We start from the raw sequence: 18,506 nt of genomic DNA, 5'->3' as shown, positions 1-18,506 counted from the left end.
AGTTCTCGTTTAGAATCAGCTTCATATGAATATTAGAATTTGGTAATATCCCCACAACATTTCACTTCCAGGGCTTTCTCATTGCAAACGATTAAATACATATTGGTCAAAATATATCTTGATATCAGTTTTTTTCGGCTGTCATTATAAAAACGCTCTTGCAACAAATTGGCGTAAATAGGAAATATATTAGTAGTACATAAACTCTGTTTAAATGATTTAAAGTATGAAAATTGTAGGTATTCGAATAAAACTGTTTAAAAATAATCTAGAAATTATTAAAAAGATACATGCTATGTTCATTTCTAGAATATGAAACAATTTAAACTCGCAAATACTGTGGATTCATTTATTTTTGTGGATACCAATTTTCGTGGATTGATGCAAACTTACATGTTCGTGGATATTTGATTTCGTGGTTTTGCCGAAGTCTGTGTACAAGCCATGAGAAAATTTGTCATTCGTTGAACATTTAAATTCGCGGTTCAACTGTTCCTACGAAATCCACGAAAATTGGTATCAAAATTGGAATCCACAGTATATGTATTATACCGTTGGTTTTCCGTTTGAATGGTTTTACACTCACTAGTAATTGTGGGGGCCTTTATAGCTTTTTGTTCGGTTTGACCTAAGGCTCCGTGTTGAAGGCCGTACATTGACCTATACTGGATTACTTTTTAAAATTGTTATTTGGATGGAAAGTTGTCTCATTGGCATTCACACCACATTTTTCTATGTGTACAAAAAAAAATGTGAGTGAAAAAAAAACTTTATTTAAAACTTTATTCAAAACTTTGCTTAAAAGCAGCAAACATTGTGGTGGTAGAATGGCGCAATATTCAGGTCATTGTGCGCCATAGAAATACAACACGAATACTACTCAAATATATTTAAATTGTACGTCCGTCGTTTAATGATTTTTGTGTAAATGCTTATTCTTAATTTTTTTTTAAATATATATAAATAAACCTCAACTACGATAATTTGGGAATTTCCATCGGACATGCATATATTCAACTGTATTTGTTCTCCTTAGCAATATGTTTGTTCGTTAGGTAAATTAAAACTTATCGACAGGTTTAAGATGTTCATATGTGTACGAACTGCGCCCCATTAATTGTTGAGTGTTTCCTCTGTTGTTATGTTTATCGTTTATTGCTAAGTAATACATACCCGATCTAATTTCCTGAAATAGAAAAATGGAACAACACTTAGTCTAACCGTTATCTTAGATATCGTTTAAACATTTTGTCTTGAGATTATTAAGAATTCCTTAGATACAGTCCTTATATTTACTCAAATGAACTTGCTTATAATCAGTTAATTATAATCAACAATAGCTGTCTTTTTTTTAATTTATATATTTCAGTTTAATTGTAACTCGAAAAACTCTTATGCAAATATTGGATTGAAGGGATATTTTGAGTTCCTTACTAGTCATTACTCTTGTGTAATCAGATATTCCTTTGACCATACTTAACAATTTACTGATTTTTTCTTTAAATTTAATTACTGTCAAAGGTAATTAATAAGACATTGTAATCAGATTTTTGAATATTGATTCATAACTAAAGTTTTGTATGTATGCGGTTACACTATTGTCCTAATAAGTGGAGCCTGTAACATTTTTTCTCTGATGGAATCTTACCATATCATATGATTTTCTATATTTTGAGATGTTAATCATTAAAAAATATTCAACTGCTGTTTAATTTAGCACAATTTATATCACGCTATTAAATTTCTATGTGTGTATGTTATGTTCAAGTTACTCTTATTCAGTATTTCACTTATTCCTGCTCTCTGTGGTGTCCTTACGTTTCTGGAGCGCTGCGATGAGTCATCTAATTATCGTATTCAGTCTCTAATTACAACACACAATCTTCGTTATAATGCAGTTTTGATAACTTACATTAGTATACATATTAAACAAAGAAAAATAAACATGTGTACACAGGAAAAATTGCAACATATGATTTTCATATGTTTTATAAAACATATGAAAAACATATGATTTTGATATGTTTTTCATATGTTTTGTTCATCATATGATAATCATATGTTTTAAAACATATGTTTTCTGTCTGTTTTGAAACATATGAAAAACATATTCATATGAAAAACATATGTTTCATAAATCTTATGAAAAACATATGTTTTTCATGAAACATATGAAAAACAGCTGTTGAAAATCTTAAGAAAAACATATGTTTTTTATGAATCATATGATAAACATATGTTTTTCTTTATGTTGGAAATTACGTGAAAAAAGGTATTTTTGTGGTATTTGAAGAGCATATTCAGCCTATTTTACTCCCAGATTCAGCATATTAATTTATAATCTAACACCATATATATTAGTGATAAACCCTGATAGTTTTGCATGGTTCACAAATCTCATTAGTGATCTTAGATCGAAGATGTTGAATAAATGTGTAAACATACATATGTTTTGCCTATGTATAACTATGATATTGTAACAAATGCATAAGATAATGCATGAATCTTTAAAGAAATGATATATGCCAATGCTAAGGAAAATGCATACTTAATATCATTAACTTAAAAGTACTTGTTTCAGTCACAATATAATCATAAACTTAAGTTATGAAAATATTGCAAGGTCAATAAAGTCAATAAACAACGCATAGGGGTTGAAGTAAAAAATCTCCACAGAAATGAGATGTGCAGACGCTTATATAATAACATGTGAAATACCATAGACTTATTATACATCAGGAGATCCCCTGTAAACTAATTCATCAGAAACTTTAACATGTAAGCTATAGAAAACTTCAAAGTCAATAGACCATGACTGAAGGAGCTTGGACCAAGTTATCTTCATTGAAATGATGAGTTTCAATACTATTATTTTCTAAAAGAAGTCATTTATATGTATTGCCCATAGGGTCCTATGTTAAAGTAAGTCCCCTGCTGGTGGCCATTTTGGATGATGGCTCATAAGGAACATTTATGCTATGTTTGGTTATCACCTCATAAGGAACATTCATGCTATGTTTGGTTTGATTCCATTCAGTGGTTCTCTAGAAGAAGTTCAAAACGTAAAAAGCTTACACCGCCGTATTCCAAGTGATGAGAAAAGCTCATTGGAAATGAGATGTGCCTACTTCAGAAACAGTATTCCTTAGTCCTGCTTTTTGACTCAAGGTGACACAAAAACCAGAAAAAAGGGATTTTAATTTTTTCATATATTGATTAAACAAGACACCATGCATTGTAATACGTATGATTAGACATGGTGAATGTGTCCAAGAAATAACAACCTGAAATCTACACAATTCAACTCAAGCATAGGTACACTATTTAGAGTACGGGTAAGTGTTTGGTACAGAAATATGTTGGTCATTTCTCATTGTGAAAGTTTTTCCAATGTTACTTGAAATATAGATAATATTAGGCAGTTGGAAATTGAATCTGCACAAACTATCTATGACAAAATAAAAGTAAATCTACAATTGAACAGTTGAAACAGTTTAATATTAATTTAAACTATTTTCCAGAGACTTAAATAGATATCAGTGATCCTCAATAAGTGTTTGATGTGTCAAAAAATATGATCTTCATGTTATATTCTTACTATATCTGATTCTGGCTAATACAAAATATTGCAATTTTATTCCAGAAATGACTGTAATATTTTTTCTGCTTATGAAGAAATAACAAAAAAAGTTTAATGCACACTGAATAAGGCGCGTATATAAGGTACTATATAGTTCAGTGATAATGAACGCCATACTAATTTCCAAATTGTACAAAAGAAACTAAAATTAAAATAATACAAGACAAACAAAGACCAGAGGATAGTGACTGTTTTCAAAAAGATATGGTTTCTATACATTTGTTTTCTAAATAAAGGAGATTAAATTACTTTCGGTTTAAAATATGTCATTTCTGGTATTCTTTGATAGTTTATTGATACTGATTCCAAAAGTATATGATTCAATATACTTTTACATTAAATAAGTACAAAAAAAAAATACTTCTGGTTTACACCACATCACTTCATGTTGGCTTTTTCATGGTCAAGTAGCTTGCATTGCAATGCAAAAAGTCCCATGGCTTTATCGTGTATACATATGCGGTAAAAACAAAGTTCAAAATCTACAACATAAAATTTACCTTTGACCTTGAGTTCATTTTCAAGGGCATAAAACAAGGGCTTTAAATCAAGAGATCATAGATCTTAATTATATATGGTTAATGAATTATATCACTTTATGCCTAGGGAAGAAAACTCAAATTTAATTTAAGCGTACTCTTTCAACCAAAATTTATGTGTTACATGTCACAATTTACATTTTAGTAAAAATATGTTGTTGATATCTTACAAAGTTTTTGAAAAGAATTAAATATAAGCCAAATTTAATATGACAACTAGTTATTATAAATGCCCAACCCATGCTTAAATGAAAATAAATCTACGGCAGCCATGAATTATTTCTTAAATCAAAAATTTTAGATATGACTTTGACCTCTAACATTGACCTAATTTTATTATTTTTGAATCAAGGACCTCAAATTAAAAGATCCTAGGTCTCTAATACTGAAATTTTACAAGATAGAAATACATATCACTGATATCAAATACATAAGGGGGAATAACTCTTATATATGGCTTCGGTCAAAATAAGACAATTCATGCGAAGAATATAACCATCAATTTTATAAAATAAATTTGTTGCTTTCTTTTACTCCTACAAAAAAAAGTATTTGGTTACAGGGGGAATTTCAAGATGCATAAACTGTTAGATATCATAAACCAAATATCAAAGTGACAAATTACAAATCAAATATATATTTTTCTAGCAGAGGTATTAAATGAACATTTGGGTTTAATGAATTCAACTGATAAATGATGCTATGAAAACAATTTTAGGTAATACTAGTTATACAGATTTGTTTGCCAAAAATTTGTAATATATATTGTGTACAAGTTTAATGATTGTAAAAATTATAAAAAATTATATAATTACTACAGATTATTTGTACAAGTTATCAGTATTTTATGAATTGATCCACACATATGGATGATGCAAGCATACAATATTTTGTTTCACATATTACCTTCTTATTTTCACAACTACATGATAACTCAAAATACTGAGCATTGATACAAAAAAACATGAGAATTTAAACCATTCAGATATTTTTATTTCCAGTTTAAGGACAAGGAGTATTTAATAAAATGTTATGTTGGCTTATATAAATTTGAATTTAAAAGATTAACAGGTACATTTAAGAAGATAAATCTGTATCACCTGATACAAGATGGTATGCATCAAACAACTTATAACTTGTACACACAAGAGTGGACACACTGAAATGTCTCGCCTTTTTAACTAATCATTGATATCATTTTGATAGACATAAATATAAAGCTTTATTACAACTGTCACATAAACTCAACATTAACCCAGAAAACGAAACATTGATCAATGAACCATGAAAATGAGGTCATGGTCAGATTACCATGCCAGGCAGACATGTACAGCTAACAATTCTTCAATGCAACAAATATAGCTGATGTATTGCTTATAAATAAAGAAAAACAGACCAAAACACAAACACTTAGCAATATTTCCATACACCAAATATAGTTGACCTAATGCATAAAGTATTAAAAAATAGACCAAAACTAAAAAACTTAAAAACTTATCTTTGACCACTGGACCATGAAAATGAGGTCAAGGTCAGATGACACCTGTTACTAAGACATGACATGACACCTTACAATCATTTCATACACCAAATATAGTAGACCTATTGCATATAGTAAAAGAAAAACAGACCAAAACACAAAACCATGAAAATGAGGTCAAGGTCAAATGACACCTACCAGTTGGACATAAACACCTTATAGTCCTTCCATGCACTGAATACACTAGACCTATTGCTTATAATATCAGAGACATGAACTTGACCACTAACACTTAACCTTGTTCACTGATCCATGAATTGAGGTCGAGGTCAAGTGAAAACTGTCTGATGGGCATGAAGACCTTGCAAGGTACGCACATACCAAATATAGTTATCCAATTTCTTATAAGAGAGAAATTAACATTACAAAAAAACTTAACTTTTTTTCAACCATGAAAATGAGGTCAAAGACTTTGGACATGTGACTGATTAAGAGTTCGTAACATGAGGCATCTATATACTAAGTATGAAGCACCCAGGTTTTCTCTAAAATATAAAGCTGTTAAGAAGTTAGCTAATGCCGCTACCGCCGCTGGATCACTATCCCTATGTCGAGCTTTCTGCAACAAAAGTACCTGTACAAATTATAATTTGTACAAACTTATATCTTACACACAACATATACATAATAATCATATTACAATTTAAAAACATTCAACAAATAGATTTGACACTGAAGTTTATGCTTAAAAGTGACTGATCTTCTGACAATGTTTTCTTGTTCAATTTTTTCTGTGTTTAACCCCTCGATAACTTTGCATCTAGCTTCCTGGCAATTGTGAATAACTGGACTCTTGGATAATATTTGGAGGGTAGGCACATATTCTTTAAGATTTGAAAGATTCAAAACCGGACACTGAAGAACCTTATCACCAGTAATGGTACATTTCAATACCACAGCTATTAATTTCACAGATCCTCTTTTAGGACAGATCTTCAGAGCTTCTTTGAAATTTCCATAGCAGATCTGAAAAATACATTTAAATAATAGTAATCTAATAACAATTCTTATCATATACTTAGACTAAATAACATATGATTGTTACCGTTTGATAATAGCATAGAATTAACGTTTATTCCAATTTTTTACGAATTGGTGCTTAGCGGGCTGATATGAAAAGTTTATCACATGCTTCGATTGTTATCACATGCCTTTCCGTAACGTTATCACATGGCATTCCGGTAATACTCGGCAAATTCCGGAAAATACACCTCAATACTACGTTTTCAGTGAAAAACTTTACAAAGTAGTGCATAAAACAATTATTTGGATACTGGAAAGTGTATTGTGTAAAATAATATAAAAAAATAAACAAAAACAAAAACAAACAAATTATTCAATAAATGCATTTTTTAAAAGTTTCAAACATAATTTAGAAAGCTACTTTAAAAAGGTTGACTTTTCCAAACAATGTTTATTATGTGTATTGTTGAATTATTTTTTTTGTTGATTCGTCCATGTTAAAATGTATATTTTTTTGTTGTTGAGGCATATGATAGAAAGATTCATATCGAATGTACAAAAATTTGTGTCCGACGTCCGTGAACTTTTCACTCTTTGAACTTCTTTTCTAAAAGGATCAATATATGAATCTGCTACTTTTCTTTACTGTTGAAGCATATGATAAAAAGATCATAACATGTCATTTTTCATATCGCATGTATTATCAGCCCTCGGTCAATATCAGCCCTCGAGCCATGCGGCTCTTGGGCTGATATTGAACCTAGGGCTGATAATACATGCGATATGAAAAATGACATGTAATAATCTGATATTATTTAATTTGCATACCAACAATGCTTGAATGTGATTGATTCATTAGAATTTATTTTTCTTTGTTTACTATAGGATTAAAACAGTGTGTTCCACTTCTACATAATGAAATTGATTTTTTTATTTATGATATGAAGCAATACATCACAGAGTAGCAATAACAACATGCTTATCCCACACGTTTCCAAACTCTGTGTAATTATCTCTCTATACTTAGTAGTCAATAAAAGAATCTTTTTTCGCATTTTGAACTTATATATTTTATTTTAAATTTCAATATATCTATATATCTTAACAGCATATTGAAAAGAGTAGTATCTCTGAAAAACTAAATAAGATAACTGTGCACTTAGACACTGTGTAACTAAATGTAAATATATATATTAATAATTTGACTTACATTACTATTTATATTTCTGTATTTCACCCAGTCACCAGCATGTATTAGATCACCATTCTGAGCACATACACCCGTACCTCTTTCAATGGTGTAATTATCATTTTCAACTATTGATTCCATTTGAAGTGTAATGCGTAACAACGCATCTTGCGTTTCACGCTCAACAATGGGATGTCCATTTCCATCTCTTTTTAAGAGAGAAACTCTTCCTGGTATTTTGCTTTTTTCTGGTGCTATACCAAGAAATTTCAAAATTGACCCCTTTTCACCACATTTTAGTACTTTGGAAGATGCTTGTGTCCTGAAAATTATCAAAATAAATGATAACCTCTTATATTAAAAAATGTACTTGCCACTTTAGTTAACTATGCTTAAGAATGACTATTACTTTTAGCAAACAGTGACCTTGCATCACTGACCCCCTTCTTCCCCCTTTTAATGAAACAGAAGTCAACATGCTGAAACCTTCTTCAAACAATAGATATTACTGTATACATACAAACATATGTAAAAATGAGAATTGTAATGATTATTTGTTTTAAAAAACGAAATAAATACCTTGCTAATGCTATATCAGCCAAGCTTCATCAAACATATGTTACATGCTTGAATATCAAACTGAACATGTCAAAAGAGTTTTAAATATTTTATTTTTCTTTTGTCCAGTAAAATCACTGCTCCAAATGAGTTGAAGGGTTAAAATCCTGCAAAGGCTGTACTTTTACCTATACTTCCTTACTTTTACTACTTTAAACATGGATTGAGGCTTGTCTTATTGGTAATTATAACACATCTTATTGTTCATATCTAATTTTTTTGGAAATGATAGTGTTAAATCAGTGATATTGTTGGCTTTTTTTTTCAAAACTACCTTTACCCCTTTTTTATTTGAAAAATGTGTCATTTTTATCAAATTTGGAAATCTATAATACTATGAATTTGACTGGAGTACTTCAATTTGCAGACCCCATTTCAAGAAGTAAACGCTTATTTGAAATAAGACCCCTTGTTGTCAGTGAATGTACATAAATAGACCATCAAATCTGCACATATAGTCATTTTAGGAGTGAAAAATATTTAAATGAATTTTTTTCAGTTTGTATTCATCCTCAATTACTACTAACAGACTAAGACTGCACTGGTTGGGAAAAAAGTTTTCTTTTTGGGATAATTTTAAGCCATTTTTTATTCAAATTGGGATTTTTTTTTTTGTATTCTCCAGTAATTTAAGCCAAACAATATCACTGTAAATGAACCTCACTTGATGTAGTTTAACAATGCAACATACCATATTCTACTTCTTTCAAAGTATCCCCCTGTAAGCACATGGAAACACAAAAAGTTTTGTGCAAATTTGAAGGCAGTGTCTCTGCTCCTGGCCTTTTGGTTCTGTTGAAAGATAAGGTTTCTTATATTTCCATGTTTTTTTTCAAAACCATCCTCAAGAAAACCACTAGGAGGGCCATGTCTTTCAATATCATCTACCTGAAATTTAAAAAAAAACAACTTAATTTTAACAATCAAGTTTCAATCATTTTTTACATCCTTTTTTTTACAGGGAATACCATTACAAATGATATATTTTGAAAATGACTTGTTTTCTCTCTCTAGTTTGAGACTACCATAGTCATTGAGGTAATGTTGCTCACTCTTTTTCTCTTAAGCTTATGATGTTGTATTTAATATGTGTGTGTGTTTTAGGTCATGGTATCAAAATTATCATTACACCTTATGTAAGAATCCTTGATTTTGATTGGTTGATAGCCAGTGTATTTTTAACCAATTTACTGTTATCAAATGAATATCATTTATTTTTTTAAACCACCAGGGTATTTGCAAAAAGGATATGCCTTTTTTACCCTCTCTGCCGTGGTATTAGCCAAAAAATACATTCAGTGTAATTAAACAGAAATAGCATGTTCTTGAGGGGTATTTGCGAAAAGTACCAGTCTTGAGAATGAATTTCCCTCGCCTTACCGCTCACAAAATTTAACATTCTCTCGACTGGTATTTTTCGCAAATAACCCTTCGTAACATGATATATTTGTTTAAAATTCAACAATAAGACAGTCAATGCCTAATTCAAATATAATGAATATGCTGTGTATCAGGTACTCAGTTCCTTGTTAAAGGGACTGCTACTGCATCACAAATTTTCTTAAACTAGCATTAAAAATGCATCCTTGAAATAATTTGTAACATTTACAAACTTTTCAAAACCAAAATAAGTATTTAACACAATAGTAACAACATCCCATGATCATCTTACCAAGTGTAGCAAAAGATGTGCTTTTACTTTTCTGGTTAATTCTGGGGCATATTGGTATATTAGTTGCTGATACTCTCTAATATCCTCTCTTATTTGGTCCAAATCTTCTGAACGAAAAGATGTTTCATTTAACTTCTTCTGGATCTTTAAAAATAAAATTAAACAAATTCAAAACAGAATAAGCTTTGATTTATGATAAATTCAGTTTGAAAACCATAAAATGTCAAAATATACATTGTATCTAAAATGTTTTATCTAGTTCAGCTTCTATAAATTTATAGATTTAACATTGTTAAACTGATATTTATAGAAATGATTAAACCGAGTAAATGATATATAAGGCATGAAGATGGAATATTATCTATTACATAGAATCTGCAGACAAAATTTTTTGATAACTTCTTCTGACTGGCTGACATCGCTTTGTTTATCATAACATGGACACATATATTTTGTCTTGGGACCATGGCGTCATCAACATTTTTTCACCGGTTTAAAATGGAATTTAGAATTAAATTATAAGAAATTACTGTAATATTTTGTCATTCACTATTCGAAATAACATAAACAATAATGTGTCTAAAGTACATGGAGGCCCCACTGGCGTTATCATTTCCATGTTCAACTGATCGTGAAATTGGGTAAAAAATCTAATATGGCCTGAAAAGTAAAGAAAACAACAAAAAGGGAACATGTGTACGAAGTTTCAAGTTGATTGGACTTTAACTTCATCGAAAACTACTGACTACCTTGACCAAAAACTTAAAATAAGAAAGATCATATCAAAAGGAACATGTTTACTAAGTTTCAAATTGATTGGACTTCAGCTTCATAAAAAACGACCAAAAACTTTAACCTGAAGTGCGAGGAACAGACAGAAAGACGAACAGACAGACAGACGGAAGGACACACAGACTAGATTAAACTAGACAAACATAATTCCCTCTACTATTGTAGGTGGGGCATAAGTGGGGCATAAAAATGTGTTTCACACTGTTAAATATGTTTAGTGTGCACCACATATTTTATGATATTTTCATCGACAGAAAAAATATTACAATCATTCCTTAAATATATTTAATTACAAATTATATCAACAAACTTGATTAGCAAAATAAAATTAAACACTTGAAAGTTTAAGGCAGGGAAGGTCAACCGTTATAAAAACATAGTACATTTAAATGTGCACCTTGTATTCAACAAGGACACTGCAATCACTTCCAATACAAAGTGCAATGGAAATAAATTCATATGTTACTAAGTTAATTATGTCTTACATACCAGAGCCAAACTAGTCGCCATCTTAATATATCTTCTTGGAACACCAGCATACAACATATTAATTGGTGCTATTTGCAACTGAAAAAAAAAATAGCATTCAAAAACTATGGGAAATTTTTAAAATATTAAAAAAAAAATGATTATCATTTAATTGTTCCATATCTTTAAAAAGTAGGCTGTAATATATAAGCATAATTATAAAATAAATACTGAATAGTAGAATGGAAAAAATACATACGACCATTTGCAAGTGGTAACTGTCATTCCAGATACTATTAAATATTAAAATGCTGATTATTAAAACACTGTAGGTAGAAATGGTTGTACTTCTAGTAGTGACTTTTATGCGCCATTTAAGGTCATTATTAATCCTGGTTTGTGCGTCCGTTCATTAGTTTGTCTCGATTGTCTGTCCCGCTTCAGTTAAAAGTTTGCGGTCAAGACAGCTTTGGTGAAGTTGCAGTCCAATCAACTAGAAACTTAGTACACATGTTCCCTATGATATGATCTTTCTAATCTTTAGACTGAACAGAGAAACACAGACCATGATAGTGCAGATGGGGCATCTGTTTACTAAGGACACATTCCTGTTTCTGTAGGTTATACATTGATAAAAAGATTATCAGAAATTAGTCTTCTTATGTCTCCTTTATTGCACATATTTCATCTGTCATAAGTTATTATAGACCTAGGGCATAACTCTTCTTAAATAATTCAATCAGCACTCATTTTCAAACAAAAATTATACTCATGACAGGTCTTACAACAAATTTCCGTGAGCACTCACATATACCCTGCTTCTCCAAATGGGGTCTCCCATTTAAAAGATTTCGGTTATTTGGGGGATATGTCATGCTTGCTTGAGTCTCCAAATTAGAATATTAATAAATTTACTCACATATTCTTTAAAATCCTTCCCTTGTCTACTGCCTAAGTGTTTATCAAAATCATGAAACTGAGCTCCAGGTTTAATGGACAGCAAATGCTGCATAAGCTTTGTCTTAACATTTTCTCCAATGTTGTTGAATATGTATTGGATTAAATGTTTAATTAATCCTAATGGTAATAAGTGGAGAAGGCCAACTGGAATATCTCTATAAAAAAGAGGCATGAATTAGAGCTATTATTACATATATATATATGTATACCTTACATATATTTTAAACAATTCTATTGGGTAAAATGTTATCACGTGACATGGAATAATTCAGTTGTTTTTCACTCAATTACAAGGAAGGATGAATAACCCTAAAAATTTCCACCAGGCGAATAACCTTTTGAGTTTGTTGATTTGAACTTGAGTTATCTCCTATGAAAATGACACCATAGACATAAATAAACAAAATGGCAGCGTTTACATTACACTGGAAGCCCACCGAGAGACGAGGAAATTAGGCATTAGACATGAATAGAGTGCCACCAGCTGATGATATCTCTTATTAAGTAACGGTCCTTTTCAGGGCCATCAATATTTTTCAAAAAGATACTACCGGTACCTTTGTTGTCATTTTAGAAATTCTAGAACACAAATGTATGTTCAAACGTCAACTTGTCTTTGTTATTGTTATGTAAATAATATAGAAAGTGTTCGAAATGCCTTTCCACTGTTAGTTCGGTATAATAAAACAATTGTGGCCCTGTAGAATCAATGAATATCCACCTTTTCCAATGTTTTCAACGTGCCATAATTGTATAATATATTCCCATGACTTATTGGTCTTATCCTATTTTTTCAATTATTCTTTAGGTTTTCTTTTTTTGTTGTAATGTAAGTGTAAAGGTTGGGGTCTGTAAAAATGTTTAAACCCGCTGAATTTCTATCAACTTCCATTTTCTTGTTTTGTATTCAAATTAGTCTGTTTTACTGTTTAAATTGTTCCATACTAGTAATTTTGGGGTATTTTATATAGCTTGCTATTTGGGATGAGTCAAGGCTCTGTGTTAAAGGTTGTACTGTAACCTAAAATTGTTTATTTTAACTACCCAAGTCAAAGTGAACTGCAGTTATTTAGCAGTTTATTAGCATTCACAGTTCCCACTTGACAGCAGTTATTTGGCAGTTTATTAGCATTCACAGTTACCAAATATAAGGCAATGATTAATTTGCATAAAGGCATTCCAATAGCATTCCGTAGCTGTTTCTTAGCAGTTTATTTAGCCTTCACAGTTCTTTGGCAGTTATTTTTAACGAAAAATTTAAATGAGATCTGAATATTCATGAGAACTGCTATAATAACAGCTATCAAATAATGAATATTTATGGGAACTGCTATAATAACAGCTGTCAATAATGAATATTCATGGCAACTGCTAAGTTATACATCCTAATATGGTTTTATAAACTGCTAATAACTGCTGTGGAATGCTATCAGATCTGCCAAAAGTTGCAATACAAAAAGGTGACACATGAATACCGGTAATCAATATACCGTGTACAAGATGCGAAAGCAAAAATTATTAAAATTCTAATATTTTACTGTTAGTCTTTGTGAAATTTCAAAAAGTTGTACTTAAACTTATATTTGTAATTAGAGCAGTAACTACCCAATCTAATAGCAGACTTAATTGTAAGGGAATGTAAACAAAAATGTGAGAATCACTTACTTTAGCTGGTCTTAGACCCCTTATTAATTATGTTAGTGGCTCTAATGATATAGGAACAATTAAAAAAGCACTTTAATTATCAAGACTTTTAAAAAAGCAACTTATTGAAGAGATATTACTGCTAAGAGGCTAATTACTACCTTGACTAAGTGATTTTCAAATTAAAAGTTATTTCATTTATCATTATTTTATTACCAAACATGCCAAATGTACTGTTTTTATTCTATTAAATGTGGAATTTTAAACAAATAAATTCTTGATACATGTAATATATATTATGTTTCTTTTTTCTGAAACAAACTAAAGTAAAATTATATATTATAAATTAATTTCATTAAATGGATTGTTTGGACAATTTTAACCAATCAGCTATTCACAGTCTACTGGTTTACCTCCCCCTTTTTCAACTCTTGAATATGAGAATGTTTTTTTAACAAAATAATAGATTAAAATAATATTCATATCTATTTTATTCAAATAACAACTTGAGCTGTAAGTATATATATATGCTAACATTCTATTACAATCCTGTCAACATCAGATATTCTATTTAAATAAACAACAATCCCCCTTTTTTGGGCTTTCTGTATGATTTCTGTTCCCCCTTTCAAAGTTTTGTCAGAATTGAGAATATACACAAGCATTAACTATAACTTTCAACTTACTGTACTGCAGGTGTGTAAAAGTATTCAATTCATCCAAAATTAAGCTTATATTGACAAAAATACACTTTTTCACTAGCAAGTATTTCCACACAACATGGAGCCAAAATGCACATTTGAAAATGATCAAATTATCTTCAAATAAATGTTTAACTTCAAGCTGAAAACATAGCCAATTCCAAGCATTTTTATAACAAAGATTAATAGGTCAACTGCTATCGAACTGCTGTCATAACTGTTGTCCCGACTGCTAAGAGGAATGCTAAGATGAATGCTAAGAAGAATGCTAAGCCGAATGCTAAGACGAATGCTAAGCCGAATGCTAAGAAATGGTGAAGTGTGGTAGTTTTTCAAACTGCTATTAGATTGAATGCTTAGAACAGCTAAAGGACTGCTAAAAATATGAAAAACTGGTAAATAACAGCTAAAAAACAGCTAATAATAGCAGTTCAGTTTGACTTGGGTACATTGTCTCTTGGATAGAGAGTTGTATAAATGACACTCACACCACTTCTTCTTATTCATATCAATATTGAACAGATACTGATTGATTTATGTTTACCTGTGTGGATCCAATACATCCCACATAACATTGTCATGCTCTTTCACACCTTTTTTTTCCCTAAATTTCTTTTTATCCTTTTCAAGAGATCTTAAATTAAGTCTGCTTAACTGTAGCTTAGTATCTGCAGGTGTCCTTTTCTGGCAAAGCGACATAAAGTGATCTGCATCTGCCTAAAAATATAAAACAAAATGAAGGACATGTATATGAAAGACATTTTTTTTTTTGCAATGTTAATATCTGTCTTATTATATAGTTATATGATTTCCAGGGGCAGATGGGCAGAAGGAGGTTACAGGGTTGGTTCCAAACATATGTCCTGACACAAATCCATTGTTTGTATCAAAAAGGGATGGTTTAATAAGTCTCCTTTATTGCACATATTTCATCTGTCAAAGGTTATTATAGACCTAGGGCATAAATCTTCTTATAAAGTCAATCAACACTAAATTTCAAAGAAGAATTGGACCTATGAGAGGACTTACAATGCTAATTTCCTTAAAATTAATATGTTCCAACCCACCCCCTTGATCAGCCACTGATTTTTTATAAGGTATGTGCATACCTTCTACTGTACTAATGCCTGTCAGACAGTTTTTAATTGACCTGGACCTCATTTCATAGATCAGTTGTATGGAACGATTGTTAAGTGTACATTTGCCACCGACAGTGGCATGTGATTTTGACCTTAATTTCATAGTTCATTTGTCAAAGTTTAGTTTTCATTTATTTCTGGGAAACTTTAAGCATCCACTCAATTATATTTAGTGTATGGAATGTAATGTGTCTCATAAGTCAATTTTATGGCTGGGTGATGATTGCTTTCATGTTTATCTATACGATCGTAAAAATTAAAAAAAAAGTTTGGTTGTATATTAGTATGACATAAGTCATTCAGTGTAGTAGGAAGACAGATGGTTACCAGATAATTATTTTAGTAAACAGACATCCATAAACCATAACACTATAACACAATGTTGATAACCACAAAAGGAAGGTCTGGATTGATTTTGGAGGTTATTGTCCCATTGGTTTAGAAATTAGAGGCCCAAAGGTGACAAAAACAAAGATTTATCTAGTGTCAGGACATGAAGTTGTGTAGAAGTATTTCAATTGCTCTGAAATTGTACCACAATGTTTAATATCAAAACTAGAAAGTTGGGATTTATTTTAAGGGTTATTGGGCAAACAGTCTATAAAGGCCAATAAGGCACCGAAAACACGCATTTTTCTTGTTTCAGGACAATAACTTGTGTGTAACTGTAAAAATCTCTCTGACATTGTACGTGTGTACCACAAAGTTCCATATAACAAAGGGAAGGCTGGGATTGAGTTAACAGTTCATGCAGGTTCATTGGTTCATTTGTCAAAGTTTCAATTTCTTTCAAGATGTAAATCATTTAAAAATTATATTCATTTAAAGTGTAGTCATACATACATAACATTTTGGACAATACTTCTGAGCTGTTGCTCCCAGATGATTACAACAGAATGACATCATGTTAAAATCAGCAACAACACAATCAACTACTCCTTTCACAAAACATTTCTTCTTATTGGCTGCATCAAACGTCTCAATTCCATTTCTAAATTAAATATTAAAACTAAGGAATGTGAATCACTTAATTTGATGTGTATTTCTCATAATTATCAATTCTTAAAATACTAATTTATAGCAATGAGTAACTTGTTAAAAGCAGCAGGCTCCATTTTTTTGTATTTCCTTTATCTTTCAAACACAGTTACAATAAAAAATATGTACTGTATCATTTATATATGATCGAAGGAAGCAATTTGTTTTATGTCTTTTATATCATTATATTTGCTTTTTTAAATTAACATCTGGAATTTAGGATAAACTGCAAAAATTACCAAAATAGCTTCAACATATATTGGTAACAGTGGATGATATTTTGCTAAGCATCTTTAAGTTAATCTTACAAACAGTTGCCCATTTTATTTCTTCACATTTATTTATTTAATTCATACTGTACATGTACCTATTGCTTTTGATATCGTCTATAATTATCTTTGCAACATCCATAATGTCAGCTTTTTCTGTTGCTCCCAAGAACTGAATTGTTTCTTGTTTCTGCCTCATATCTATAGGAATCCCTAATAAAACAAATATATAATTCTTTAACAATATTATGATACAGAAAGGAGTTGGTTTAGAAATGTGTGGAAATTATATTTTTTACTTTTTGGTTGCCAGATTTATTAACAAAATCATATCTATCTTACATAGATTTGTCAAAACATTTTATTATATATTTGCAACATGTTCTTTTCATTTATAATGTGATTTTCAGCTCATGTACTAATTGATGTAAGGCATCTTGAATCTTCTAATTAGCTGATGTTGTTCAGTTTATCAGCTCATAGACAAAATTTTGTCATGTGACCGTGACGTCATGATTTTTTTTCATGGAATCTGGTTTAAAATGGAATTGAAAATAAAATTATAAGTTCTCTAATCTCTTTATTCAAAATAACATACACAGGTTATTCAGTGTGCACCATATTTTTTATATTACTTCTTCATAGATAGAAAAAAATATTACAGTGAGTCGTTACTTAAATATTCTTTTATAAATTACCAAACCTAAACAAAAATACCTGAGAGTTGCATCTGAATGCAATGTAGTGGCATCCAGCGTCTACTTTTATGAGTGGATGTATCATCAAGAAACATATTTAATGGGATTGTTATTAGAGATTGTCCATCTGGGGTTTTGGAGTTGAAATTAAGATCTTCAATCCATTTTTTTCCATTGGCAGGATGCGTAATAATATCACTTATGTCAGCATTTCTACAAAATATCATATACATGTTACATTGATTTATTTTTAATTTGCGAAAGATTGTTATATGACTCAGGGATGGGGTAATCGTAATCTGTAATCGTAATCGATTGTAATTGATTACATTTTTCCAAGTAATCGACAGTAATCTGTAATCGAAGACATTTTCGATTACATGTAATCGTAATTTAATCGATTACAGTAAAAAATTGATTGTAATCATCGATTACTTTTCGATTACATTTCGATTACTTTAGTAAAATAGTTTGATGAAAAATATCCTATTTCAGAGGAAAATATGTATGTAACACTTTGTAGTACAGATAAAAAATTTTGCATCAACAATACTTGAGAGTTAAGCAACTGCCTTATTTATATCTATTGTCTCAAGCTGCATTATGAGTAACCAGATCCCCTACCTAAATTTACTT

General features: G+C 30.4%; 1 protein-coding gene across 1 annotated transcript; it reads right to left on the bottom strand.

The window, feature by feature from the left end:
- Window positions 1-1,060: 1,060 nt before the first annotated feature.
- On the bottom strand, window positions 1,061-18,103 carry LOC134727625 (uncharacterized). The gene is made up of 11 exons (XM_063592007.1): window positions 17,890-18,103; window positions 17,271-17,385; window positions 16,709-16,856; window positions 15,271-15,443; window positions 12,341-12,536; window positions 11,443-11,520; window positions 10,162-10,305; window positions 9,181-9,377; window positions 7,893-8,193; window positions 6,584-6,685; window positions 1,061-1,186 (listed from the first exon to the last, which is right to left on the bottom strand). The coding sequence occupies exons 1-11, from the start codon at window positions 18,101-18,103 to the stop codon at window positions 1,061-1,063; spliced, it is 1,794 nt and encodes a 597-aa protein (XP_063448077.1).
- Window positions 18,104-18,506: the final 403 nt, after the last annotated feature.

This window comes from Mytilus trossulus, chromosome 8, assembly GCF_036588685.1.
Source record: "Mytilus trossulus isolate FHL-02 chromosome 8, PNRI_Mtr1.1.1.hap1, whole genome shotgun sequence".
Classification (NCBI taxonomy): domain Eukaryota; kingdom Metazoa; phylum Mollusca; class Bivalvia; order Mytilida; family Mytilidae; genus Mytilus; species Mytilus trossulus.
Note: the sequence above shows the minus strand (reverse complement) of the source record. Positions and strands in the feature narration are given on the sequence as shown.